At 53.1% G+C, this 27149-nt stretch overlaps 1 protein-coding gene across 5 annotated transcripts in view; it reads left to right on the top strand.

Moving 5' to 3' along the window:
* Window positions 1-27149, top strand: part of PMEPA1 (prostate transmembrane protein, androgen induced 1) — a 70329-nt gene that overhangs the window by 2309 nt on the left and 40871 nt on the right. The window contains exon 1 of one of the 5 annotated variants that reach the window (XM_011978170.1): window positions 8890-9060. The exons of 3 other annotated variants lie outside the window; for them this stretch is intronic. Coding sequence is in view for 1 of the 2 variants with exons in the window: in XM_011978165.1 (XP_011833555.1) it covers window positions 18638-18662 (25 nt within the window). In the remaining variant the exon portion in view is untranslated. Of the gene's footprint in view, window positions 1-8889; window positions 9061-18037; window positions 18663-27149 lie in introns of those variants that run through there. One more of the 5 variants, XM_011978165.1, reaches the window with a different exon arrangement.

The raw sequence follows: 27149 nt of genomic DNA, 5'->3' as shown, positions 1-27149 counted from the left end.
CACGGCGCGGGAGGGCTGGTGCGGGCGGATCCGTGAAGTTTCCATTTTATTTCCCTAAGGGGCAGTCGCGATGGAGCAATTAGGCCGGCTCTTTATCAACTTTGGGCGGGGGTGGAGGGGCGTGTGAGACACTGTCTGGTCTGCGAGGTGTCTGGGGCTCCGGGCGTGTGTCTGGAGTGTTCGCGGCGCTGTGTCTCGGGCTCTGAGTGGATGTCCGTGCGTCTGTGGAGTGTGCGTGGCTGCGTGGCTCTGTCTGGGTCTTTGGCGTCTCTCGGGGTGTCTGGGGGTCTGAGTCGCGGTCTTGCCCAAAAGTGCGTGCCTCCAAGTCTTCCTGCCTCTCTCTATGTATCTTTCCCGTGTCCGGGCCGGGGTGCCTTTCTTGAGCGTGTGCGTCTTTCTGGGGGTCTGGTCTGGCTGGGCCGGATCTGCGGACCGTGTGTGTCCAGGTGTCTGAATCCAGGGCTCAGCGCTGGCGCGTCTGGCCCAGCGTGGATCTTGAATGTGTGTGTGTCATTGTGCCAGTGTCTGTGTCCCCGACGCACCTATAAATAGCCTCTGTCTGGACAGCTTGGTTCAGTCTGGCTGAAGCCGTGGTTACAAAGGAGGCAAAGTTTGGGGCTGTTTGTGTTTGGGACTGCCTGGCCCTAAAAGGGGTTAGTGGACCAACGGTGGGGAGTGGGGTTTTGAACCTTGTAGCTAACGCAGCCGCCTGTGCACCCGAAAGTTCAGATAAGTAAGTCCGTACCTCCTGCACACACAGCCCACCTAGGTGGACATTTGGCTGAGCAGGGAATTGAACCACCACCTCCCGGGTTCTGGCTTCTAGCTTCTAGCCTACACCTTGTCCCCCAGCTCATCTTTTCGGGGACCTTTTGCTTCCCAGAGCTTTCGTTTCCCCGTTCCCACTCTGAAGAAGCACCCCAGGTGAAGGGGCACACAGCCCTTCCCTGCCGGGGCCAGGCTGCCCCTAGCTGGGGCCCGGAGCTGGGAAGCAGCCGCCGTGGAATGAAGGCAGTGTCTGGGCAGCTCATAAGCAAGTGTCCGCAGGCGGCTGCCAGTTTGTGGCCCCTGAGCCTATACAGTGAGCTTTGAGTGGTAAAAATAACCAGGCTCGCCGGGCTTTGGAGGTGGGTCCTTCCATCCATCCACCTGGACACTCCATCCCAGTCTGGAACGGATAGCTCTCCCCCTACCCCCTCCAGCCGGCCTGCGCCAGACCAGCGAGGTGCCAGGAGGACCTGCCCAGAGCCAGCGTTTGCGGAACCGACTTGCCTTCCCAGAGGCCTTTTGTGAACTCAGGAGGCTAATGAAATGCACGAGGATGTTATGAAAATCCGTTCGCACACGTTTGGAGAGTCTTTCCTTAGATGGATTGCTGCTTCAGGGCCCTCGTTGCCTCACTTTTTGCCCTTTGTTCTGTAAAGCTGCCTTGGGGACCTCCTGCTCGAGGGGCACACATCCTTGTGTCACCCTTATTCCAAGGGCTGGGCACAGTGCAGCATTTTGCTCTTGTCTCTCTTTATGGTTCAGGACTTTAAAAAAAAAAAAAAAAACAAGCATAGTTCTTATTTCTGTCCTCTCTTAGGCTCTTCAGTCCTTCATGATGTTTTTGACCTGACATCAAGGCCTCTTGCTAAATGCCTTGCTGCCACCCTCTGCACTTTGCCCGGCCGCCCCTGGCAGCCTTTAAGTGAGTAAGACCCTTGGGGTTAATACCTGGAACCCTGGCTGGTTCCAGCTGGCCCCTGGGTGCCCCAGTTAGTCCTGTGTTCTGTGTATACACAGCCCCCTACTTACTGAAAGAAAGCTGCAAGGCGCCAGGGAACCAACCAGTCTTTAAAATGCAGGTATACTGTAACTGTTTGTTTTCATCAGATTTCCCTGAAGGACTAGGGTGAGGAAGTAGTCAGGCCTGGTGTCTCCTGGAGTTTCTTTATACCAAAAGATAGGAAGGAAGCGAGGGGAGGAAAAAAGAAAGGAAAAAAGCTATTACTTGGTTTTTCTTTTAACTAGTAGTGGCTGCTGTTTTTCACCTAGTACATGCTGGGAGTTGTTTGCAACTAGAACTTGATGGATGGTTTGGAATTGGGCTTTGAGGCAGTGTCCACGTGGCTCCTATCCTGTAAGATACCTTGCTAGGTCCTTAAGCCATGATGGGCCTCACTCTGCTCATCTGAAGAATGAGACCGTGATGGATGAGATCTAAAATTCTATAGTCTTTCAAGATAGGGTCTCTGCCCTGCTGAGCCTGGCTGGAGGTCAGTGGGCTGGACCCGGCTTCCCACCCACTGCCGATTCCCCTGTGTGGTCTTCAGCTTCCCCAAATTTCAGACCTGAGAGGAGCCTGCGCAAGCTCGGGGTTCACATCCCTGGCTTATAGATGAGGAAAGCCCACTGTGGAAAGTTTTGCCCAAGGTCCAAAACCCACACCAGCCCCAGGCCAGGGTGGTTTCTCTTGGACTGCACACCCGTGCGCCTCTTGAATTTGGAACTTGGGCCCCAGGGCAGGTCCTCCTTGAAATTGGGGGCTGGGGGAAATGGTCAGAGCCCCTTCGTGTCTGCTCTCAGGATGTTGAATGGAGTGGGCTTGACTGTAACAGGATACTCCTGGGGCCCCATTTTTTCTGAGAGTCAAGGGATGAGGTTGCTGTCTGGTGGCAATTCAGTGTTCCCAAAACATACCCGTGGGAAAACCCTTTCTTTTAAAAAGCCAGGGGTCCTGGGATTAAAAGCAGGCAGCACGAGTGACAGCCTAACAGATGACAGCCTGGAGCTTGACGCAGCTACTTTTGAGGAAAGGACTCCTGGCACCCGGTTTTCCTGGCAACCTCATCTACCTCATTTCAGTTCAGCTGCGTCTCGGAGATGACCCCCCTGGTCTTTCTCCTCTGGCTGTTATCTCAAACTTGGGGCCCAGATGGATGCTAAGTTGTCTCTCTCGGGAAAAGACTGAACCTGGGGCCATCCGGTGTCTGCTCAGGCGGGAGGCGTTTCCTGAGGGTCCTGGGAGGTGCCCCTGCCCTGGGCCCATCTCTGGTGGTATCTACGGTGACAGCTGTCTTTTTAACACCACCCACTGGCCAGAGTCACCGAGCCTCTGATTCCTCTTCTCCAGCCTGTTCCAAACAAATATGAGAAAATATCAGAAACTCACAGGACACCCAGGTTTCCCTGGGTTTGCCTGGCACATGCTGTTTTGACACTTGCTTGAATCAAGTGAGGGTATAGAGACAGTGCCTTGGCACTGTGACATTCTGAGCCCAGTAATTCTTTGTTGGGAGGCAGGAAAGGCTGTCCTGTGCTCTGTAAGGTGTTAGCAGCACCCTGGCCTCTGCCCACTAGATACCAGCACCCCTCTCCCAGGTTCGACAGCCAGAAATGTCTCCAGACATGGTCAAATGCCCCTTACTGAGACCACTGTTTAATCAATCAGTGGTTTCTCCTAAGGGGCTTGAGGGCCAGAGGGCAGCATCTGCGTTGCCAGGAGACCCTCAGTTCCCATCAGACGTCCGTCCCTGTGAAGGCCTGTGGCCACTCCGCAGCCACTCATCCACTCAGCTTTACTGAGTGCCTGTTGTGTGCCATGAAGCAAAGACAGGGGCTTGCTCTTGAGATGAAGTTTTCCCGTTTTCATCTTGGATTTGCGTTTCTAAGGAGAGACCCCGGCGTTAGTGAAAGCTGATGTTTTGGATCGGGGTTAAAATACAGACGTTTAACACCAGCTGTTCTCCCCTGTGGGCCCGCTAAACCCTGGGACTTTTCACCCGCAGGTTTTCTGACTGTCTGGGTTTTAGGTTGTGGTGTACTAAGGGAGTTATTAAGGGAGTTGAGTTCTGTGACCCGAGTCTTAGGTCAGACAGTTGGCCGCAGCTTCCCAGGAGGTCTGGGTTAAGCCAGCTACACTGCCCAGTGTGACCCAGGGTCGAGGTGAGTTTAGCGTTTGTCAAGGCACAGAATAACTAATTGTTCCTGTACAAACACACACACGCCTGTGAGTGGGTGCTTGCATGCGCACACGTGCAGACACACACACGTGCACACACACATTCATACACAGGCACGCACAGCTTCTACTCCTGTCAGTCTTTCCTGCCCTCTTCTCTTTGGGTTGGGAATGGTTAAAACTTCTGGCCACGTAAGAAGGGGGAAGAGTGCACGTTCTCCCCTGTAAGTGGTGCAAACGTATGCACTCTGTCCGAAAAAGAAGGAAAGTGGAGCCGTGTGTACTGCTGCCCAGGAGAAGTGAGGCTGTCGGGAGGTCCGTGGAGGCTGGAAGCGTCTACAGCAGAGCTGCCTCCCTCAGGAGCCCCAAGGCAGCCTCCATGCTGCAAGATGCACCCGCCACCAGATTGCCCCAGAGCCACGGGGTCAGGTGTTCCCACATGCCTACCCCCACCATCTCCACTCCCAACTTGGCCCAGGGCCAGGGAGTTTAAATGTTTATAGTCCGGTCAATAGTTTAAAAGCCAGAAAATGTTTGGAGGAGGGTGCTGGTGGCAGGGTCCAAACCTGAGGATTGGTGTGGCCTTCTCGCTTCAGGTGTTCGCATCCAGAGACCAAGTTCGCAGGCACCCCAGTGTCTGGGATCCTGCCCAAAGAGAAGGAACTCTTACACGGTGAATTTCGGAGGCTGTGCTGCTGCCAGCCTTGGGTTCTGTATGGTGCACATGCTGAGAGAAGGAGATTGAAGCCGAGGGCCCATTTTTTGCTTTTTACAAAGTGTTGCGTAATGCACGCATGGTTGGGGCACGTGCAGGAGCTGTGCGGGAGGCGGACCTGCTCTTCATGCACCCTCTGGAGTGACGAGGATGGTACCATGCCATGCCAGGGGCTCCCCGAGGCTGGGGGAGCATGGCTCAGGGAAGCAAACTCAGTTGTCTTTGGGGTGGGCTCCAGGGAACCGGGGGCAAGAGTCCAGTTTAAAGGCACTGTGACCAATGCTCAGCCCACCATTGCCACGTGGGCCCTGAGTGGCCAGATCTTTCCATTCCAGGGCAGCTGAATGATTAGATTTTGACATAAAACTCCTGGGTTTTAAGTGTGGCAGTTCCTTTTGTCTCCCCTGTCACCAAGAAGCCCCACAGAACCTGCTGGCAGACTCCAGCTGTCCCATCAAGTGACCTGCCCTGCTGTGGGTGGGTTAGGAGTGTGACCGAGGGCCAGAGGGATGGAGATGTCAAAACTTGCTGGTCCCATCCCCTTTGTGCTCCCCTTCACTGTCACCTGATAGGTCTGTAAAGTGGGGTGATAATAGCCCCTGTGCTGAGGGTGCCGAGAGATTCTGGCTGTGTGTGGCCTGGTGTCTGGCGCAGCTGTGTGTTCGTGGAGGTGGGCGGTGGTGGGGTGGATTGGACTCGATGGTCCTTTCTGCCTGGTTCCCTAGCGGTCATTCTCTAACAGAGTGCCTAGTGATGAGAAGGCCTTCACCAGAAAAAGATTGCCCACCCTCGGACTGGCTGGGAAGGTTGGAATCAACAGGCCCATCTGGGGCCCATGGCCTTGAACATGGAGGTAATTGACTATCTGTGTAATACTCCTTGTCCTTGCCAGGTCCACCACAAACCTGGCTGGCAACGACCCCAGCTTGCCTGTTGCCGGCCCAGGAAGCCCCAGACAGTCTCTTCGGGCCTGCCAGCAGGGTTCCCTTAATCCACTGCCAGGCTTGGTGGACAGAGGCTGGAAGAGGGGGTACAAGGCAAGGCACAAAACAGTAGCTTCTGATGGTTTGGGGCTCCCCTTTTTGAGAATCAATTGAAATTTTTAACAGGTGAGCGTATGAGAGGCAAACCATTGAAAGAAAGGCCCTGATCTCCCCTACCCCCCATCGACAGGTGCAGCGGCGGGAGGGCCGGGGAGGGGCCGGCCTTCAGTTTCACTTCTGCTCCAAGCACTCCTTCCTGCCTGCTCCCCGGGGTGGGTTGCACCCCTTTGCGAAGCTGTGATAGTGCCGAGTACTGACAGTCAACCTCATTTTCCCGTTGGATGACACTACAAAGCCAAACCTTGGCACCTCAGGGGTCTCGTCAGGGTCTTGTCAGGCACTGGCAGAACTGTTGGTCACCAAACTGGGAAAAATCCCAGAATGACTTACCAGCCAGGGCAGAGGCTTCAGCACCCTGGGGTGGACCTGGAAGAGCTTGGGGCATCCCCAAGCTATCCGAGAGCCACAGAATGGCTTCTCTTTTCTGTTCCCCGGGTGACTGATGGATTTTTGTGCTTCTGCTTTTTTTCCTAGCTGAATGTGAAGAGATTATTATGTGCCAGGTATTAGTGACGCATTTTTCTCAGTGTTCAAAACAACCCTGAGAGAGCTACTGCACCAATTTGCGAATACAAAAATGGGATCAGAGAGGGTAAGATACTTGCTCGAGGTCACACAGCCAGGAACTGATGCTCCATTGGGATTCAAACCCAAGCTCCCTGACCTTGCAGCCCACATTCCCAGGCTTTCTTTTCCACCACACCGACCTCCTGAGCTCCAGGGCTTTCTTTGCAAGATTGGCCATTGCAGTGGTATTTTAGGCTCCCAACAGTGCAAGCCCATATTGGACCATTTGTTAGGGAAGAACACATAAGAATTGGCCACCTCTCAGAGCAATTGGGTCCATTCTACTCTGGCAAGACACTGGCCGACATTCATTGAAAATGCCTCCCCAAAACACACGTGCCTTGCCAGGCTGTGTGAGGAGCCGGTGTCTCTGTCTCCAGCTCCTCTGTGCATCTCTGACATACCAGCACCAACAGATGTCGTGGCAAAGGTTTAGGGAGTAGCTGGGGAATGTTCCCAGGAAATCAAATGTAGGCTTGATAGGGGACATCACTAAACACAGCCTCCGCAGGGGCTCGGCGTTCAGCACCATGTGCCACGCACATCTGACCTCCTGTGCTGTTCCCAGGGCCGCAGAATGTCAGGGAACGACACAGACAAATTCCTGCCCTCTGCAAGCTGCCGCTCTTGTAGGGAGACGGGTGAAAGAACACGAGTCATTTCAGAAGGGAAGCTGAGAGACCACACTCAGAGGCACCTTCAGGGCCTCGCCTAGGGAGACCCCCAGCCTGGTGTCCTGTTTGGGGCCCACGAGCACCCTGGTCTTCCTCCTGTCACACCTGTCATGGCAGTAATTCCAATTTTTGTGTCATTAGCTGTGCCATGTCTGCTTTCCCCCCAGGCACCAAGCACGGAGTGGTTGTTGGTTGTGTCCTGAACCTGGTAGGAGTCTAATATGCATTGGGTGAAGGGAGGAAGTGGGCAGGCGAACTTGCAAGAGATTCCAGATTCTTGTGTTCAAGATACAGGCTTTGAAGACCTTCGTTTCGGGGCTGAGCATGGTATCCTCCTGAGCCTCCAGTTGACCCTCTGTGAAGTGGAAGAATGACATCAGTTTTATGGGGGTGTCAAGACTGTTACCTGAAAAGCACCTCTGACACAAAATGTGATTTTTAATGCTCCAAAGTTTCCACTGTTTGGGGCAGGAAGCTGTGCCTGAGTTTCTAGAGCTAAGGGACAGGTACAGAAGTCAATGCGAACCCACCTCCCCTGCACCTGCTTCAGTTGTCCTGTGTGGCCAAGGTTTCACAAGTGATGGCTTTAGTTCTACAAAGGCCATCAAATGGCAAAAATGCATTGCCAGGGCTTGCCGCATGCCCCCAGAAGGAGAATTCCTAGCATGGTTCTTCTTGGCACACACTTGCTGCAGACTGGGAGTGTCCTGGGGTTAATATCCTCCTCATGGAGGAAGGTGGAGTTTGCTCAGAGGTGATGTTGAGATGCCACATGTTGAACCAAGCTAAGCAGCTATTATGACTCAACTTCGGCGGTATCAGGTGGTGATCAGCTATTCCTAATGCTCCAGCACATTCAAGTATGTATTTGTTGTTAATGGGGATGGGGGTAGGAAGAAAGGTGGCTCGGAATCAGTCCCTGCCATAAACTAATAAGGAGTCAGAAAGATTAGAAGTATAGTCTGGTTTTCTTCTTCTTTTTTATTTTTTTATGTCTTTTATTTATTTATGTATTTTTATTTTTATTTACTTATTTTTTTTTGAAATGGAGTTTCGCTCTGTTGCCCAGGCTGGAGTGCAGTGGTGCGATCTCAGCTTACTGCAACCTCTACCTCCCGGGTTCAAGTGATTCTCCTGCCTCAGCCTCCCAAGTAGCTGGGACTACAGGCGTGAGTCATCACACTTGACTAATTTGTTGTATTTTTAGTAGAGACAGGGTTTTGCCATGGTGGCCAGGCTGGTCTCAAACTCCTGACCTCAGGTGATCTGCCCACCTCGGCCTCCCAAGGTGCTGAGATGACAGGTGTGAGCCACCATGCCAGGCCCCTTTTTTGATGTCTTTTAACTAAAATCTTTTGTGATTGTTTCAGTGGGTTTGGGAAATGGCTCTATGGCAGGAAAGAGAGTTTTAATTATTGGTAGCAAGTTGAAAATCCCCACTGGCTCGGGGATCTGGATGGTGAATAAAGGTTGATTGTGACCTCCACAAACCAACTCTTCACCATCAGCAAAAAACACCTCCCAATCCTCCTTGGCAGTGGTGCTAGGCACCCCCCAGGCTGGACGGCCACAGCCAGAACCAGCTAGCGGTCATGCAGTTTCAAGATGCCACTTTGCCTTTTAAGTCCTAAGAAACCGTCCTATATCCTTTGCCCCCCAATATAGGCTTTTGGAGTTTCAGGGGAGGTGGTTGTACCGAGTGCTTATTTGTATTGATAAAAGTTGCACGATCTTGACACCAAATAGATCAATAAATATTTTGACAGTTGGTGGAAGCAGAATTATTGTGTGCCTCAGTTTCCCTGTTCCCCAGAACATGTTCTGTAAAGCGTGGGCCTGTGGTGGGGTCTGTCAGTGGCAGCTGTCAGCCTCTATTGTCATTGGCAGGTTGTCATGGATTCCCAGTATGCAGGTCGCATCAGCATCAGGAGTGGAAGAGTCTCTGTTGGTCCTTAAGGTCTCCAGGAGGGGCCGGTTCCATCGCTGGCTTTGGGAGCATGAAAGTGACAAATCCAGCCCTGAATTTGTCTGAGCGTCAGTGGTTAAGAATATAAAAAGGTGTGTTTTCATATTTAGAGCCACGTATCTTCAGGTATATACAGTATACATTTGCATTTTATGTATGATATATGTAAAACATGGACTGTCAAAACATGTGAGTTCCAACCGCCGAGGCTGGGAGGCTTCTCTGAGGTCCCTTGTTGGAGTCCACCATAGGCATCCCACCTCCCACAGGTGTGTCACAGGGCGAGCTCAGGTGAGCCTGACCTTCTCCCCGCTTTGCCCTGGGTTCCCCCAGGCAGGTGAAATCAGATTTTCCAGGCTGTGTCCTCAGCAGCAAGAGAAGTGGGAAGTTGAATCAGTTTTCAGAAATGTTGAGCAAATGCAAACTGCGTTTTCCCCCAGGAGGTTTTCAGCACCAGTGGTCGCAGGTGCCTGGTTGCCCCTCTGCTCATCTAGACCAGATCCCGAGAGACTACCCTGCACCCCACACGCCTTGCTCAGCCTGTGGGGCAGTCCTGGCACCTGGTAGTTGCGCAGGGAGAGAGACTGTGGCAGGGTCCAGGGGCTTTTTAACACAGCTGAGCCTCTTTCTAGATGTGGAGTCTTTGGTCAGCTCCTTAACGCTCCCTGATCTTGGCTGCCTCATTTATAAACCAGGATTTATAATTGCTGCACAGAGGTGATTAAATAAATTGTCTTTTAAGCACCTACCACAGGGCTGATTCTTAGTAGATACTCAATAAATGGCCACGAGGGTGTTGGTGCTGATGGTAAGTAGGGATTGGTGGTAAGCCGGCCGGCTGCCCGAGAGTGTGAGTTGAGTGGAGCTCAGGTTGGCTCCCTCTTGCATCAAACTGCCCACTAGACTTGCACATCCCTGATATGGGTGACACCCACAGACTGCACAAGCTGTCCCGTAAGGTTCAGATGCCCAGACAACAAGATTCGGTTTGAGCCCGTGGGGTGATTCATCCCAGAGGCCACACTTCCTTTAGGGAGGCTCAGAATTTGCATGGGGCCACAGCAAACGCCTTTCTTCATTCCCCTGAGTTATGCAGCAGGTAACAGAACTTCAATCTGAAACACTTCGTGGATGTCAGTTGAGAGATAGCGTGAGAGTTTGATTATGGTCAGCTGATGTGCTTCAGACTCCCAGAGAAGGGAGAATCTTGATGTCCTCTTACGGCTGCTACATTTAAGGAATAAAAAATAAAAGTTAATACAGAGACTTTTGCCAAGTCTGTGTGTGTGTATATCTATATGTACGTGCTCACGTCTTAGGATTTCTGCAAGGTCCAGAACAGCTTTTTCCAGAAGAAGGTGGAAAGTGAAGCCAGGGAACTTCGCGCAGGTCTGGGAACCCTGCAGGAACTTGGTGCCTGCCCCGCCTGTTCCGCAGATTCCCCTCACCGGGCTGAGCTGATGTCTGTAGCTGGCCAGAGCTCTAATTGCCTTCCTAAAAACAATTTAGTCGGTAATAATTCTATAAACCTCTGAATCAACTTTGCGCAAACACCCTGAGTAATTTCTTTGTTCTTTTCTTTCTACTTTGTAATTGGTGTCTGTAAAAGCCAAAGGTTTGGTCTTGCGGAAGGCGTGATTCATTTATTGGTGTCTGTGCCTCCTCGTTATTGAGTCATTTCAGATGCCATCTCAGTGAGCCAGGGCTGATTCATATGGGGCTGAGCTTAGAAGCCAATAGGGTCACGGCCATAGGAGGAAACTGGTTTTCTAATCTATTTATGATAGGGGAGAAAGAGGCGGGTGTATTGAAATGATGGAGAGGGTGTCATTACATGGGTGAATATAACCGATGAAATAACACCAACCAGCTTTTAAACACCACTCCATTTGCTGCTGTTGATTGTTAGGATAGATCGCAGCTCAATGCACTCCTATCTCGGGTGTATCTCTCCCTGTGTTTATGGATCTTGATCTCTGAGCAGGCTGACACGGGAGGGATACCCCCGCCAAACCTGGAGGGACGTTTCAAGTCATAAGCCACAGATGCAGAGAATGTTGCCTCTTTAAAAAATGTATCAGCTGAACCTACCATGAAACACATGTTTAAATGTTTAGGCTCATGTGTAAGGGAGCCTCTGCCCCATTTCCCACTCATTTCTCCAACAATGACAATTATTAGATGTTTGCGGTTGTTAGTTCTTTGCATTATTCTCCAAACTGTGAACTTACACATGGTGCCACTTATTTTGCCTGATTTTATTAGTTGCTTTGGCCCTGAATTGTCACTGTCCTCCCATCTAGAGTGTAATCAGAGTTGCTTGCCACATGGCCCAGAGGTGTAATTATGAGTCCAAATTCCAACTGTCCATATAAATCTAGGCTCTGCCTGCAAGGGGAATATTTCTTCCTGCCATGCTTTCCTCTGGTTTGTTCCCCATCTGCATAGCTGCACTGCATCCTCCACTCTGCATCGGGGAACAAGGGCCTGTCTCAGGTAGTTTTGAATCTCCAGCTTCTAGCTCAGGACCAAGTGCAAAGCATTCCATTGGTGTGTGTCTAGCTGCTGGCTGGATGGCTATGAGAAAGTTCACTGGAGGAGAAATTTGCCAGTAACCCTGTAGAATCCAGCCAGTATTTATTGAGCTGTCTGGTGACTTTCAAAGTATAGGTGAGGGATGTTGAGTGCACGGCGTTCGATCGGCATCCCCCATTTGCTGCATTTGCTGCCCATAGCAGACATTGCTAATCAATTGCACCCTCCATCCTTGCTGGGCTCAGATCCCCACCGAGGTGGTACTCCCAGTGTCTGCTCCCAGTCGGGGTTCAGAGAGGGCTCAAGTGATGACACCTGTTGGCCATCGGGATGTGGATGATCCTTATGGAGAAAACTGGAAGTTGTGCGGACAAATGGCTGACTAAAAGACTAGTGGGGGCTGCAGAAATCCTGGTGCATGCAGCCACCAGGGCCAGCTCCCATCTGCTCCTCCTTGTCACCCTGTGTGAGTCCCTAGGCAGTTCCTTCCATGAGTTCTACGGACATTCCCCACCTGTGGATGGCCTAGCCCCACACTTCAGCTGCCATGTAGCGGGGACCTTCCAGCACTTTAGTGAAGCAGCATCCAAGTGTGACTCCAAGAGCAAGGCTCCCCAAAGAGCGTGACTGCCCGGAGTAAGCGTTATCCTTGGTTCCTTGACAGTATGTTATTTTTCTTTTTTTAAAATCAAGGGTGAAAACGGAAATGTGCACAGAGGCCTCCATTTTCTCTTGTCAGCCTCTCTACACAAAAGTCTTGAGCTCTGCTCTTCGAGGCATTCCCTTTCACTCTAGTGAGAATGAGCTCTGGATCCTTTTCCCAGAATAGACTCGGGGGGGAATTGAGGGTGGGGTTCAGGAACAAAAACAAGAAAGGGGAGAATCTGGGAAGCAGTTAGGATTTAGGGAATGAACCTGACACCCAACAACTTTATCTCCTTGATTGTGTTTCTGGGTTCTTGCCTGTGACATCGTGGCGTTTTGAACCCTAGTGATTCCTACTAACTCAGGTGCTCACTGAGCACTTTGCACACTCTGTCTCATTCATCCTCATGGCAACCCCGTCGCGTGGAGGAGGAGGAGCTGAGTCATTTGCCAGGGATCGCCCAGCACACCACAGAGCAGGGTTTGAACTTGGACTGCAGTGTCTTGGCACAGACTGGGAGGGAGAGTCACAGAGAAGCAGGACCACTGGCCAGCCCATGGTCAAAGGGGAAAGTTCTGGACATAAGGTTTTCCTGGCATTCCTGGAGCCCCAGGGGCACCCGGGCTCATACCTCTTTCTTCCTGAAGCCTGTGCCTCACTCGGCTAGGCAGGGATGAGCCCACCTTCCCCTGAGCCTCAGAACCGCGTGTCTCTTGGTTTAAGGGATGGGCTGATTGGGGGCCTCTGCTGCTTCCTCCTCTCCTCCCATCCTCCACACACTTCCCTCCTTAGAAGGGTACCTACAGCTATCCCTTGGGCTCAGAGCGGGAGGGAGCAGAAATTGTCGGTAACAGGTTGCAGCTGAAGGGAGAAAGTGGTCCCTGTGACCAGTGGGGTGCTTGGGCAGGATCTGAGCTCCCCAGGAGGGGTGAGGAGAGAGTCCAGAGAACATCTGGACTGGAGGGACCCTCTCTAGCCTTCTTCAAAATGTGGTAGTTCTCAGTCCTGGCCGCATATTAACACCACCTGAGGGGCTGTGGCGGCACCCCAGACCCACTACCTCTGGGACGGGGCCTGGCCAGCTGGGTTTCCTAAAACCCCCCAGGTAATCGCAGGGTGTGGCAGAGTCAAGCCCGCTGAGCTGCCCCCAGCCCCAAGCTTGCAGATGGGTAAGTTGAGGTCTGGTGATGGGGAGGAGGAAACTCAGGCCACTTTTCAGCCACAAAATCCTTCTGGTGCTAATCAGGGGAGTACTGCTAGGCCAGGCATGGTGGCTCACGCCTGTAATTCCAGTACTTTGGGATACAGGTTTTCACCATGTTGGCCAGGTTGGTCTTGAACTTCTGACCTCAAGTGATCTTCCCGTTTCAGCCTCCCAAAGATTACAGGCCACGGCGCCCGGCCAGGCCTGCAGTTTTAAGCAGGGCAGATGGATTGTGAAAGGGCCACGCTGGGCTGGAGGTCTGATTCTCTAGCGGTGAAATGCCAGGTGCCTCTGTGGGGAAAACATTTTGTAACCTGAATCTGGGCCCATAACGGGTACCAGAGACCTGGGCGTCTGTCCTAGCCCCGGCCAGGGGGCCCAGGGTGGTGGCAGAGCCTTGGAGACTGGACAGACTCCAGCAGCTCTGGGGCTGGGTCAGCCCATCAGCCACTGATGCCAGCCCCGCTGGGCTCCAGCCCAGAGTCACCGCCTGCCGGCCTCACCTGGCCTGCATTCCTTTGTAGGGAATGAGGATGTGGGTGACCCCAGACGGGTATGAATCATGTCTTGGGGAGGTGGTTACTCAGAGGCGGCGAACACCGAGGCTGCCTTCCTCCCAGACAGCGTGGACCTCAGCGTGGAGCTTCGTGTCCTGGGCTTGGGGCATGGCTGCTGAGGGGGGTGTTGGAAGAGCCTCGTTGGAGTGAGATGGGCTGACAGGCAGTGGTTCCTCTGCTCTCCACTCTAGCATGCTCTGAAGAAGAAAAAGAAAAGAGCAGTGTGGCTGCGGCACTGGGATGCCAGGTCAGTCACGGCAGCCTCACTTACCAGCTTTGTGGCTCTCAGGCCTGTTTTTCATCTAGAGACAGAAGTGCTGGGAAGCAGTCCTGACTTCCTCCTGTTGTGAGGGCAACATGGACTCCCGTACCCTTATTTCCCGAGTGCCTACCATGTGCCAGGCACAGCACCATATGCAACCCTGCGAGAGTTACTAGACCTGTCTTACATGGCGCTACAAGCAACCCTCCAAGAGCTACTAGACCTGTTTTACAGATAAGGAGACTGAGGCTCAGAGGGCAGAAGTCAATTGCCCAAGGGTGCATGACTCGTAATTGGCTCGGCTGGATGTGGAACCTGTTGCACCCACCTGTGTCGTAGCCACCCTCCCATGTCAGTTCTAAGAAATCTACAAACACAAAGCAAACGGTAGCCCATGAGAAAATTGGAGATGGCACGTGGATGGGCATTTAAAATTTAATAGTTCCATACTCACGTGAATGTATGTTAGGAAAAATATAACAAGCACATTGTCGATTTCATGAGTATTATTGCTTAAGATCGGGTTAAGTAATAAGTAAATCAATTGAATATTTTCTATCAGTTGAAAAGAAAAATATTGAAGAATTTTAATTTCTTTAATGGGGTACTTGGGTATGGCAAAAATCAGGAAGGCTGAGAGTGTCATCTGGGAGCTGTGTCCCAAGCCCCTCGTGGGTCTTTAATCAGCAGTTACAGATCCGCTGCTCCTCCTGCAGGATGGAAGCACTTTGTTCTTTGGCCTTTGGAGGTCACCCAGCTATGTGAAGGTCAAGGGCAACCCGATTCTAATGAGATCAAGGTCACAGGGTCATGTTGCCCTCAGGAAAGTGGTAGATGGAGTTCTGTGGCCCTGCTGCAGGGCTGGGAGGTGGAGAGGTGTGGACGGAGAAGGACCTCTTGTCCTCACCTGCAGAGAAAGCTCAGAGATGCTCCCAGCTGGTGATGGGACTCCAGCCTGAATCTCAGCCTGCTGGTGATGATGGACAGGCCAGCACTTCCCTGGGTACTTCCTTGGTGCCCCGTCACCACCCAACACCTCACAAGGCTTGCAGAAGAGCCTGCTGAGACTCAAAGAGTGTCTGTATCCTGCCCCAGGTCACAGCTGTGTGGCATCCTGATCTCTGTGTATTTTTAACCAAGATCTCAGCGTTCTCTTTTTGTAATGGAAAAAAAACAAAAAACAAAAAACTCCATAATTTAATTGTTTTACAATGTGTGAAATGGGTGGATATTCTGCAGAATAGGTCTGTGACTTATTATCTAGCCTCCTCCTGTACGTTTTTAGCTCTGGGGAGAGGGAAAGACAATTGGAAGCAAGTGAAGAAAAGGGCTCAGGTGTGTCCCAGCCCCAGGCCTTGCAATTACACCTGCCGTGTGCTGGCCCCCACCTTCACCCAGTTACTGCTAGGAAAAGTCCCGGGGCGGGGAGGTGTTGGGGAGGTTCTGCTGCCTGTCTGGCTTGCGGTTTGGCAGACCTTCCTGGACGCAGGTCTCGGATCCTGGGCTTGGGTCTCATCCTACAAGAACTAGGGGGAAAGGTCGAGGAGGCAGCTCCCGAGCCCACTGGCTCTGACTTGTGTGGGGCAGGGAGGGCACCTGGCACTGTGTGCCTAGTCTCTCTGCTCATCCTGTGGGCCTGCCTCCTACCTGACTACCTGTCTAGGAATTTTTATTGCAGCCCACAGAGGCACTGCAGGTCGGCTGGAATGAGAGATCCTGGCCCTGGGAGGCGTGGGGTAGGCGGGCTTCAGACACAGCTCCTGGCTGCTGGGCAGGGACACGGAGCGAGGTGGCCACCCCCTGGCCTCCTCACAGCATGAGCGTGGACATCGTGGTTTTGCCGCCTCGGGACTTGTCTGGGTTTTGCCATGTTTCCTTATGCCCTGATTCTGCCAGGTTAATTCTGATGAGGTTTTGGTTTGACCACTTCCTGGGACACCTTGACCCAGAACAGGGATTGAGATAAACAGTTGATTATGATGAGTCGTGAAAGCCAGAAAATAGTCCTAATACCAGCAGCACTTAGGCAGCCGCCCTATGCCCTGAGACATTGCTGAGTGCTGTCCTATAGTATAGAATCCTCCCACTTAGCCTGGCCAGGATCTCTGCCTTTTCTCTCCACAATGAAGAGTATCGAGGCAAGAGGAGGTGGACGGAGATTGATCAGGCTCCGGGTGACCATGGCTTCCACAGGTCACCCTGCCAGTGGCACCCGCTGGCATGGGGTGGGACAGCCACTTGGCCTCCTCTGCATCTGACAGCCTCAGCCCTCAAGGAATTAAATGCTCCTGGGGCCAAAAGTGGCCATGCTTGTGACCCCCCAGCCACAGGCCAGGTACAGACCTGGGCCCTTGGAAGGAGCAGTGGCCTGGCAGGGAGGGGCTTCGAGGGACCGGGCTCAGGAGTACTGGGTACCCTGGTCATGAGGTGGGAGCTTCAGTCCCCTGTCCCAGCCGCCCTGTGAGTTCCTGCCACCAGCCCTGACAGCCTATTGCTTACCTGCCCCCATGACTCTTCCCACACCTGGTGGGCTGTGCCTTGGTGCCTGCAGCTGCCCAAGTCCAGGTGAGGCCACATCCCCTCCATAGGGAGTGAGTGGTCACCACATAAGAGCGTCCTCCGGGTTGCATCTCCTCTCTGAGCCTCTGTTTCTTCATCTGTGAAATGGGGATTGTAATAAGCACCCAGTACACAGGGGCATCGTAAGAATTAAATGAGACAGTTTGTGGCAAGGGCTCAGCTCAGTCTCGGGTGCTTTGTAAATGCTCGAGAAAAGCAGCCTGTTCTGTTAGTAAGACGTAGCCAGTACTGGGGGAGCGGTGGCTCTGTAAGCCCCAGGACCTACCCATGAAAAGGGAGAACAGGGTGGTGGGATGTGAAAAGTTGGGAGGCTCCTCGGGGAAGGAGATGTGAGAATGAGGCTTGCAGCGTGAGTAGGAGTTCTACCCAGGGGGAGGTTTCAGGAACCAGCCCCTCCCAGGCACACCCAGGGTTCTTTTCCCCCACTCTGCAGATGGAGGCGGTTGTTCAAGACCACACAGCGGGGGTGGCTCTGGAACAAGGGCTGCAGGCACCGGTGAGGTGGGTCTGAGCTCCTGTGAACATGAAATGGACACAGTCTGGACTGGGAGATGGTGCACCCGGCCCTAGCTCGCAGCGTCTTCCTCTGAGAGGGGTGAGGGTGAGGGTGAGGGTGAGGGTTCTGCCTCCCCTGTCTTATTCCCACCTCTACTGTGACCTGTGTAACCCCCAACAGCAGAGTAGTGATTTTCTTCGGGGGAAAACGTTCTCCCTACCCCATCCTTGAGGAAGCACGAAAGGAGGTTTGGGGAGTCGGAGCTGGCATCAGCTCAGGGGAGAGGAGTGGTGCCAGTGGTGCCTGTCCCTGGGGCTGCTGCAGCCTGGGCACCTTCGCCCTCCTAGACCAGCCCAGAGACTGTTTGTGATTCAACTCTCAGTCAGTCTGGGGCCTTGGCTGGTCCTCGGTCTGTTCCTCCTCCTTCAGATCCCGCACAAGAACCCCTAGCGCAGCCCCTCTGCTGGAGGGACCTTCGGAAGAGTTGGGGAGAAGGAGACTCCCCTCATGCCATGTTAATGGGGGGGACACCAGAAGACTGGGTGGCATTTGCCATTTTGCACAATTAGGAACCTCACTAATGGGTAATTTTACTCAATATTTCACGCCATTCGTGAACTCATCTGACACATTTATTGAGCACCTACTATGTAGTGGCCCTAGTGTTTTGGACGCACACAACCGTGAAAAAGACAGGCCAGCTCTAGCGTGGCAGACAGGAAATTGGCCAGAAAACCAATGACTGTAGAACAGCTTTTCAGAACTCCTGTAGGAAAAGACTGAGGGGCTGGTAGGGACGAGGAGAAGGCACCAGGACCAACTTTCTCTAACCCCACTTCTCTGGTAGCCTTGTAAGCAGGATCCCCAGGCCTCCGGGTGTAGAGGCATCAGCATTTATCAGGCGCAGTTCTTCCCTCGGATGTGAGCTGAAATGGGGCAAGTGCAGGAACCTGCATGCTCACACATTTTCTCCCAGGAGGTGCAAGTTCCAGAATCCCCAGCCTCTGGATCCTCACCAACTGGTGGGTGAGCAGTAGACGGCCAGGTTCCACCCCAGAGGTCCGGCAGGTGGGGGTCAGCCGGGCGTGTCACTTACAAAACTCAGAAGAAGCCAGATCTTCATCCCCAGTGAGTGTTTCCCAGGACAGAGCCCAAGCAGGAGAAGCGCAGGCTGGGGTGTGTGCCTGCTCTCCAGGCCCCTGCCACCTGTTTGCACATGACCCTGTACACCCCATATAGCAGTGGAGACCCCGCCTCCTGCTACAGTTAATTAACCTTTTTTGCTTCACAACAAAAATAGCATGGCTCTTCTGATTGTAAAAAGTGATATACACTCCTTATTTAAGCAAAAATTCAAAGAATTTGATAAGTGACAGACGAAAAGTCAAAATGCCTGCAATTCCAGCACATGGAGGTGAGTTTCTTCTATGGGGGATATTCTCAGGAGCATTTGCATGTGTAGTGCTGACGCAGGGTGGGTGGCAGTGGTGGGGGTGGGTGCAGGCACTGGGCCCGGCCCCGCCAGGTGGTCTGTGCCCCCAGCCGCTGCCCAGTGTCTCTTCCCTAAGGGGTGAGGTCAGAGGCTCACTGGGGGACTTTTCTGGACTCCCTGGCAGCCCAGCTGGCAAAGGCAGGGAGGGTTTCACATGGAGGCCCCCGGGCTGAAAGCCAGGCAGGTGGGAGGGTTAAATCTGGCAAGCTGTGCCTTCACCTGAGAGCCTCGCCCTCCATATCCATAAAATGGGATGACACTGACAGTTCCTGCCTCACAGAGCTGAGGTGAGGAGTGCATCGGGTGTTGGGAGAAGCTCAGCAAACTCCCAGCACACAGTAAGTGCCCCGTGGACCTCGGCTGCTGCCGGGCGATGCAGCCTCTGGCCCCTGGGATCCACGTCAGCCTGAGCAGCGCTGTGTCCACATCCCTTCGCTATATGGAGCTGCTGAATCAGACTTTGATTCACAATTGAAGGCTTCTGCGGTCAAACATGTCTGAAAGGCCACAGCCTCTTTTTACAGACAGGTCCCTGAGACCCAGAGAGGGTGAGTAGGAGGCAGGAGCACCTCCCCATGGTCTTGGGAGGCAGATGCAGGGCGGCCCCTGGGTCGCCTTGTCCCCCGCGCCAGGAATGTACTCGAAGCTTCTTAGCTGATCATCATGAGAAACAGCTATTTATGTGGGCACAGTTGTGAGAACTCTCCTTAAACTAGTTGCTTTAGCGACGGACAGAGGGGATTCCCCGAGTTTCATTTGGAGACTGTCCCGTCTTGGCACTGACCTAGGTCTGATTCCCTGTGCTGGGTCCGATGCTGGACTCCCCAGGAGGACCGGGGCAGTGTCTGATGCCACAGAGGTGGACCAGGCCAGAGCCACCCCTCACCTCGCCCCACTCCCCGACCGACCTTTCTGCCTGGGAAGGCCAGGCCTCTGTCCTGGTCGCACAATACCCCCTTCTCACGTTCAGACTGGCGGTCTAGACACTCATGCTCCCTTTGTTCCGAAGGGTCAGGGGTTGGGGGAGGGCCCCAGAAAGTGGGATTTGGGCCGAGACAGAAGAGAGGGGGTGGGTGGCGTGAGGGGAAACTGGCTTCAAAGGAGACAGCCGGTTCTCCCTCCGCCTGCCCGGCGAGTGACCAGCCCTACCAACAAAACGTGCACCAATTTCTAACGATAGAGGCAGCTCCCAAACAGAAACGCGTTTTGAAACCCAATCAAGCTGACGCCCACTCGGGCCCATGCGCCCAGAGCTGTTTAGCTGACACCGTCTAAATAAAACCCCACAGCCTGTGCCAATAAGTCTGGGGCGGGCTGCCAGCCGGGATCGAAGGCCTGGAGGCAGCGCTCAGCCAGGTCTGAGCCAAAGAAACCCCTGGAGAAAGAGGCAGAATTCCCACCCCCACCCACTCAGGGCATGCTCACCATGCCTGGATGCCCCATAAAGGGGAGGGCAGGCGGGAGCATCCCCGAAGCCACCTTGTCCTCACAGCCGTTAGTGACAGGAAGCTCCAGGTGCTGACCCAGGTGAGAGGCAGAATCTCCAGTTTGATTCTCTAGCTCTAGGCTTAGTTCTTGCCTAGCAAGGCCTGTACCTCTTTTAGCCTCATTCGCCTCATCTGTCAAATGTGGATGTGAGCGTTTGCCCTGATTCCTTAGGGAGAATGAATGTGAGGCTCTGCCTGGCAACAAGTTCCCTGCCTGGCAGCGTGAGGTCGACCACTGGGTGCTGAGGCTGATGATGTGGTCGTCATTCAGCCCTTGCTGCCGGCCGTGCTTTGTAGCTTCCTGATACTCTAACTCTGGGGTTCTCAACTGGCCCCTAGGGACATTGGCAGTGTCTGGAGACTTTTTGGTTATCACAACCTGGGGTATGGAGGAAGTGCCCACCCCATAGGCGTCTAGTGGGTGGAGGCCAGGGATGCAACTCAACAGCCTGCAGTGCCCATGCCAGCCCACCCCACCCCACAAAGAAGTGTCTGCTTCCTAAGGTCAGGCAGATGGAAGTTGAGGAACCCTGATTTAACTCAGTCCAGGCCCCAGACACCCCCTCTCCAACTTGCTCTTGCTCCTCCATAATTGCTCACATGAGGCTGTACAGAAAACGGCTGCACTGACCTGAGCAGGAAAAATGGAGACATCTTGGAATGGGGAGAAACACTCAGGTGCCTGCTCCCCTGGGGAATTCAAAGCTGGTGGAGGCTGAGCTGAGGCCTTCCTGAGATGAAGGCTGAGCCGAGGCCGTCCTGAGGTGAGAGCTGAGCTGAGGCCGTCCCTAGATGGAGTCTGAGCTGAGGCTGTCCCGAGGTGAGGGTAGAGGTGGCAGAGAGGCCTGAACCACCTGGCCTGACCTTATGGTGCTCACTGTGAGAGGGGAAGAGGGAAACACACTGAACCCAGGGTGGATGCAATGTCAGGACCCGATCGAGACGCAGGGTCAGACTTATGTCCCTGGGCAGGGAACCCATAGACTAGAGAGAGCTCACGGCTCAGGAGCCCTGCCGGAGACCCTTGTGGGCTGGAAATGAGTTTGGGCAAGCTTGGGTCAGCTTGGAGTTGAGAAGGGCAGGCCAAGCAGGGCCCTGTGGCACAGGTGCAGAGGCCGGACGTTGCTGTGGGTATTTCTGGTGACTCCTGGAGCCCAGCTGTGTCAGTTGCTCCCAGAATGCCCCTGATCTTGTCCTTCTGGATTTCTCATCTCTCCTCTGAATACTTTATCCTTTCTTTTCAGGCCAACTACCCCATGACTATGTTTGGGGAAGAGTTGGCCAAAAAAGTTGTATTTGCCTGGTAGAGCCTTCCTGGTGCAGTGGGGAGAGGAAGCTCCTGGAGGCAGGGCTGGGCTCTTTGAGAAGGAGTGTGGCAATTGATTAGTAATGTCTGCCATGGTTGCCAGCAGGGAGTGGCTGTAGGTATGTGTAGGGGAAGTCATACATGCAAAAAGCACCTGGGTTCTTTCCTGACCTGGTTGGGTTGCTGTGGATAAGCCATGTCCCCTCTGGCCTTGGGGTCCCTCTGTTAAATGGCAATGCTGAGTCAGTGGCTTCTGGGTCACTTCACTGATGTGCTATCTTGTGGAGCTTTGGACCAGCCACAGCCACAGGTGCCCCCAGGCACAGGAGATCACCTGGAGAAGAAGGAAGTTGCTCAGTTGAACCCCTTAACGGAAAAAGAACATTGCTCCATGTCTTGAGCTCATTCCTCCGCATTGGCAGATCCCTTCTAGAACCTACACATCTATGTCTGGGGCAGAACCAGAGGCTGTGCCCACAGATGGCAGAGCTCGTGGGCTGCTTGCTGCAAGAGGAGTGAAGATTAGGAACAATTTAAAAGCAATTATTAAAAATGAGAGTGCGGAAACCAAAATCAGAAATGGGGGAAAACTCTTCAGTCCTCTGACATAACCCATCACCCTTTTGGGGGGCTGCTGTAAGGACCAGCTGGAGAGGTCCTCTGGTTGTATCTCCCTGGTGCACTGTCCCCGCGGGATTAGTGTAGACACCTGTTTTTGGTGGGGATCCTAAGCCTGACCATGGTTTTGTTTGTGGGGTGTCTGCTGCGGGTCCAGCACTGAGCTCCACTCTCTTGCGTGCACTGTCATCTCCTCTTTGTTGCATGGGATTGAGGCAGGTACTTCTGGTCACCCCATCTCACAGGTGAGGGCCTCGAGGCCCAGAGACGGGGAAGGGGCCTGCCCAGGGCCTCGCTGTTGAAAGAGGCCAGTGGCTGCTGTGCCAGTGGCTGGTTAGTGGGTTAAATGCATCAGGACATTTAATGCTCACAATAGCCCTTCAGGACAGGTGATTGAGACCACATTTCACAGCTGGGTAAACTAAGGCTCAGGGAGGTGATTTCCCTTCGACCACACAGCCTGAAGGTGGTAGAGAGGGGCTTTGCCCGATTCCAGCATCTGGGCTTTACAACATTTGAGAGAGAAGAAGGAATGAAGGGAGGGCAGGAAGGAGAGCAGACCAGTCTCGTATAGAAGCTGCCATGAGCAGGGCAGGCATCGAAAGGAAGTAACCGTTTGACCGGCACCCCATCAGAGAAAGGTCGGTGGAGTGAATGAGCCCTCACTGGGCATCTGGCAGGCAGCAGGTCTTTCTCTAGATTGGAAGCTGACAGTCCCAGGGGAAGAAACTAGTTCCCCCATTTAGGAGAGCCACCCCTGTCCAGCTAACCCGGAGTGTAACCTGGAGGAGGTCAGCGCACAGCCTGTGTTGAGGCTCCAGGAGCTCCTGGATGCAGTTCTTCCTCCCTTGGAACCCACCCTTGAAACATTGGCTGCATGGAGGCCCACTCCCCAGTTTAGAGGGTGTTTAGGTGTCACCTGAGTGTGCCCCTGGGCCACACCCTTGCAGTCAGCCCACCTCCAACCCTGTCTTTCTTTCCTGGGAAGGAAGGGTGACTCATTTTACAGCGACCCTTTGTATAACAAGGGCTGAAATACAAAGTTGGAGGTGAGACCAGATTCCTCTCCTCTTGATTCTGGTCCACCCGGAGCAGGTAGAAACAAGTTCTCCTCCGTGCATTTCCATGTAACCCTTTTTTACCACACACCCCCCTTTAAGTGAACAGTTCTACAACAAAATTGCTGCCACTAGGTGTTAGAAACATCTTAGCGGGCACCTTCCTAGAACAAGAAGAGCCAGAATTATTTGCTGGGTGGCCATGTACAGTCCTATTTTAAGAGCGACCTGGAGGGCAGCCCAATCACAGACGATGGTTTCTAGTTCTCTGGAGCAGCCAGCCCCCTACCCCCAGCCAGTCCACCAGCAGACCCCAAACCAGACCGATAACTTAGCATTTTCATTTGAGTCCATCTGACAAATCGTTTTAGGCCGAGAAAGCAATACTGCATCTTTAAATGGCTACTTTGTCAGCGCGTCTCTGCGCGCTGTAAAAAGTCCTTTGTTATCTGTGTCTAGACAGCACGCCAGCGGAATATTTGGTCTGCGTGAGGGGAGAGAGATCTGACAAGGTTGAATTCATTTACCAGCTTATTTAAAGCGGGATTTCAAAACACTTGCTCATAAACTGTTTTCGGCCCAGACTCCCCGGCCTCTTCCTAGCCCACACTGGCTTTTCTTGCTTTTATAATTTTTCACCTGCTCGGGCAGTTAGCTGGAGATTGCAGCCGGGTGGGTACCCTGGCGAGGCGAGTGACTGCGGCTTGCAGCTTTTTTCTTTTTTTAATTGTCCTCTTTATGACTGTCTAGACGTTCTGCAGATGCACGTTCTCGGGGGAAATGGCTTTTCCCTCTGGTTACAGTACTTGGGAGGGTTGCAGACGGCACCCCCTCCAACCATTTGACCACCCAACCCCCTTCCTGAAACTCCCCTCAGCCGTTCTTCCTTTCCTTAAATTAAGGCACTTTGCCTCCTGGCAGCCTCTTTGTGTTTATAACACATTGACTTGACTGTGCTAATTTTATACCATCATCAAAAAAGGAAAAGTGACATTCCAGGTTTTCTTCTCTCTGAGGGGTGGGCAGAGACCCCTCCCAGCTCCTCCCCACAACTTCCCCCGTTTCTTCTTCCAGCTCCTCCTTTTGTGGTGATGTTTTGTTTTGTGGCATGCCTACATGCCTAGACAAATAAAACACCAGAGGTTGGCTTCTTAAGGATGAAAATATCAGGGCTACTTGAATGCGTCCGAGGTTTTAGTTCTGCCAAATAGATGCATCAATTAACCTCATTGCCATAGCGACTAGGTCATTGTTACCGCAGTGACAAAGGGGCAAGCTGTGGGGGTGGAGGGTCTCCCGGGCCCCCCAGTCACCTATCACCCGCCCCACAGGAACCGGTGCAGAGGCCAAATAGGCATTGTCCTGCCAGCGACCAGAAAGTGGGCCCACTTTGACTCCCTCAGACTCTGCAGTGGGTGGTGGGGGCGGTTCTCAGAGCCCCCGCTCCTTCTCAGGCAGCCACAAAGCCCAGTGGACTTGGGAAATTCAGTTGCCTTCCAGGCCCACTACATATTCAGGCTGGGAGGGAAGCAGGCTTCAGAGTCCCCTTCTGGAGCGAGGGCTGCGGGGTAGAGAGAAGTCAGCCCGCCCCGCTCCCAGCTAGACCCCTAACTCCCCCACCTCCACCCCTGAAAACTATTGCCATTACCACTGACCTGCTGCAAAGCCATAAATTTCCACCCACCTCCCCTCCCGCAGTCATCAATCTGCCCTCCGGTTTTTACTTGGTAGGGGGCACAAAAGGTGGGGAGGGGGAGTCAGGGGTGGGCAGCTGACCAGATGTCTCCTGGGATCCCTAAACTGCATCTCATTTCTGCCAGATGAAGCGAGTCTAACCTATCAGCCTCCTTTACCGCGGTGTTGGGCGGAGGGTGGTGCGCAGTGGGACGTTTCGAATGCAGGAGATAGAGGAGGACGTCCCATAACACTCCGGGTTTCTTGGCCAGATCTTTTTATTTCTACTCCCAAAACAGACAGCCCACAGGCAGGAGTGGTCTGTTGAGCCCCTGCTCCTATTGTGCGCGCATGGGTTTATGACGGGCTTTGTGCAGGTGGCCGGACAATATGCTTCAAAGGCCGAGAACTCTGAGAGCTGCTGGGCTCTAGTCCTTTCCTCTTCGTGGCAGCCTGGAAACCTGTAAATTTCCCCGCGGGGGTGAGGAAGTGGGGTGACTGAGCTTGTAATATTTCAAGTTATACAATCATGCAGGGGTTTCTTTCTCATAATTACAGCGTCTTTAAGAAGAAAAATCAACATGAAGTATTTTCAGGGGAAGAGACTTTTAAAAGAAACACACACGCGCGCGCGCACACACACACACACACACCGGCCAGAACAGCACCACCGAGTTAGTACGGTAATGCAAGTTTGTAATGCATGCTGGGCTGCCCGCTCCAGGAAGCTCCCAAGCAGGAATGTTCCTGAAGGATGGGCTATTAAATATTGGATCCTCAGGCTGGCAGATGCGTCTGCCCTGTAATTGGGTCTGTCTTGGAGTAATTAAAGGAAAATGATTATATTAACCCAGTCACCAGGCCGGCATGGCATGGAGAACTGAATGGCATCCGTATTGACGTTTCCCTCCAAAAATTGGCCTTTCTCAGCACATCAAAAACGCACCCTTGGCTTGAGTTTAGGGAGCTTTTCTTTCTTTGCACTTTTTATAATTGATCGCGTGTCTCCTGGCCTTCTTTTTCTTTTTAAAAAGCTGTGGGGGATATCCGTGCCCTCTAACGTGAGCAGCCTCTACCTGCTCAGGGAGATCTGAGCTTAAGGACGAGCATGCCGCAAATGCCCCAGGAGATTGCGGCGTGAGAGACGACATTGAAAAAGGTCTGGCTTTTAAAGCTCAGACCTGGGAGGCCTGGACTCCTTTTTTTTTTCCCTTCTTCTTCTTTTCTGAAGAGTTGTAGAAGCCAGAGTTTCAAGACCGTCTTGGTTGTGCTGCCTTATTTAGGAGGCGAGTTGCTGCTCATTTGTCAGGCAAAACAGATGTGGTGGGGAGACAACATCTATTTTCATAATTCGAAACAAATCTGGCGAGCCGCCTTCCTTTTCAGCGGGGCCTGCTCATGCAGAAAGCCCAGCTCCCAGGCAGCATCTAGCAGAAATATTTATAGCTCATCCATTGAACTTTCCTTCCTCCAGGAGGAGTTGGTTTCTGCTGGCGATGGGGACACAGACTTGATAGGGAGTGGGTGCTGTTTCAGGGATTTTTTTTTTAAATCAAAAACTGGAGGAGTGTGGGTCACAGCCAGCGACGCAGCTGTGCCTCTCCTTCTCGTGTCCTTTCGTCTTCCAGGTGTGGGGCGTTGGCCACGGGAGCCTGCTCTGTAGCGTTTAGCAGCCTCTTTACTGGGAGGGCAGTTAAAGACTGACTTTGAAACTTCTCTGGGCCGGTGGCTAGGACCCCGACACTCCAGGGAAAGCCAGGACCTGGGCCCCTAGTTACCAGTGACTTTGTGCTTAGGTGTGCAAGGGCAGCGGGCTGTCATTTCCCCGTTTTATGGATGAAACCACCGAGGCTTAGAGAAGAGCTTCCCCAAGGTCACGCACGGAACTGAGCACCATTCACTGTCAGCTCAAGCCTTCATTCCCACTGGGAGGCTTTGCTACGCCGTCACCTCCCATCAGAGGTAGCCGTGTCTGTCTGTATATAATAGCGACCTAAGGAAGGAGGACAGACCTGGTATTTGAGTGAATCACCCATCGCCTGTTCATTTATCCAGTAGGTGAGCTCCTTCCCTGTGCCACTGGAGATGGGAGGACTTGGTGAGTGGAACAGGCCTGAGCCTGCCCTCAGGGAGTACTTGTCTGGAAACAGTCAGATACTGAATGGAGGAGGAGACTCGACAGCGTCACATGACTGTGCCTGGGGGCTGCTTTCCTGGAGGTCTGAGAGGGTCTCTCAGCAGGGCTGACCTTGTGCCGAGAATTGAG

The sequence above is a fragment of the Mandrillus leucophaeus genome, unplaced genomic scaffold, assembly GCF_000951045.1.
Source record: "Mandrillus leucophaeus isolate KB7577 unplaced genomic scaffold, Mleu.le_1.0 Scaffold19, whole genome shotgun sequence".
Lineage (NCBI taxonomy): Eukaryota > Metazoa > Chordata > Mammalia > Primates > Cercopithecidae > Mandrillus > Mandrillus leucophaeus.
This window is presented reverse-complemented; position numbering and strand designations above follow the sequence as displayed.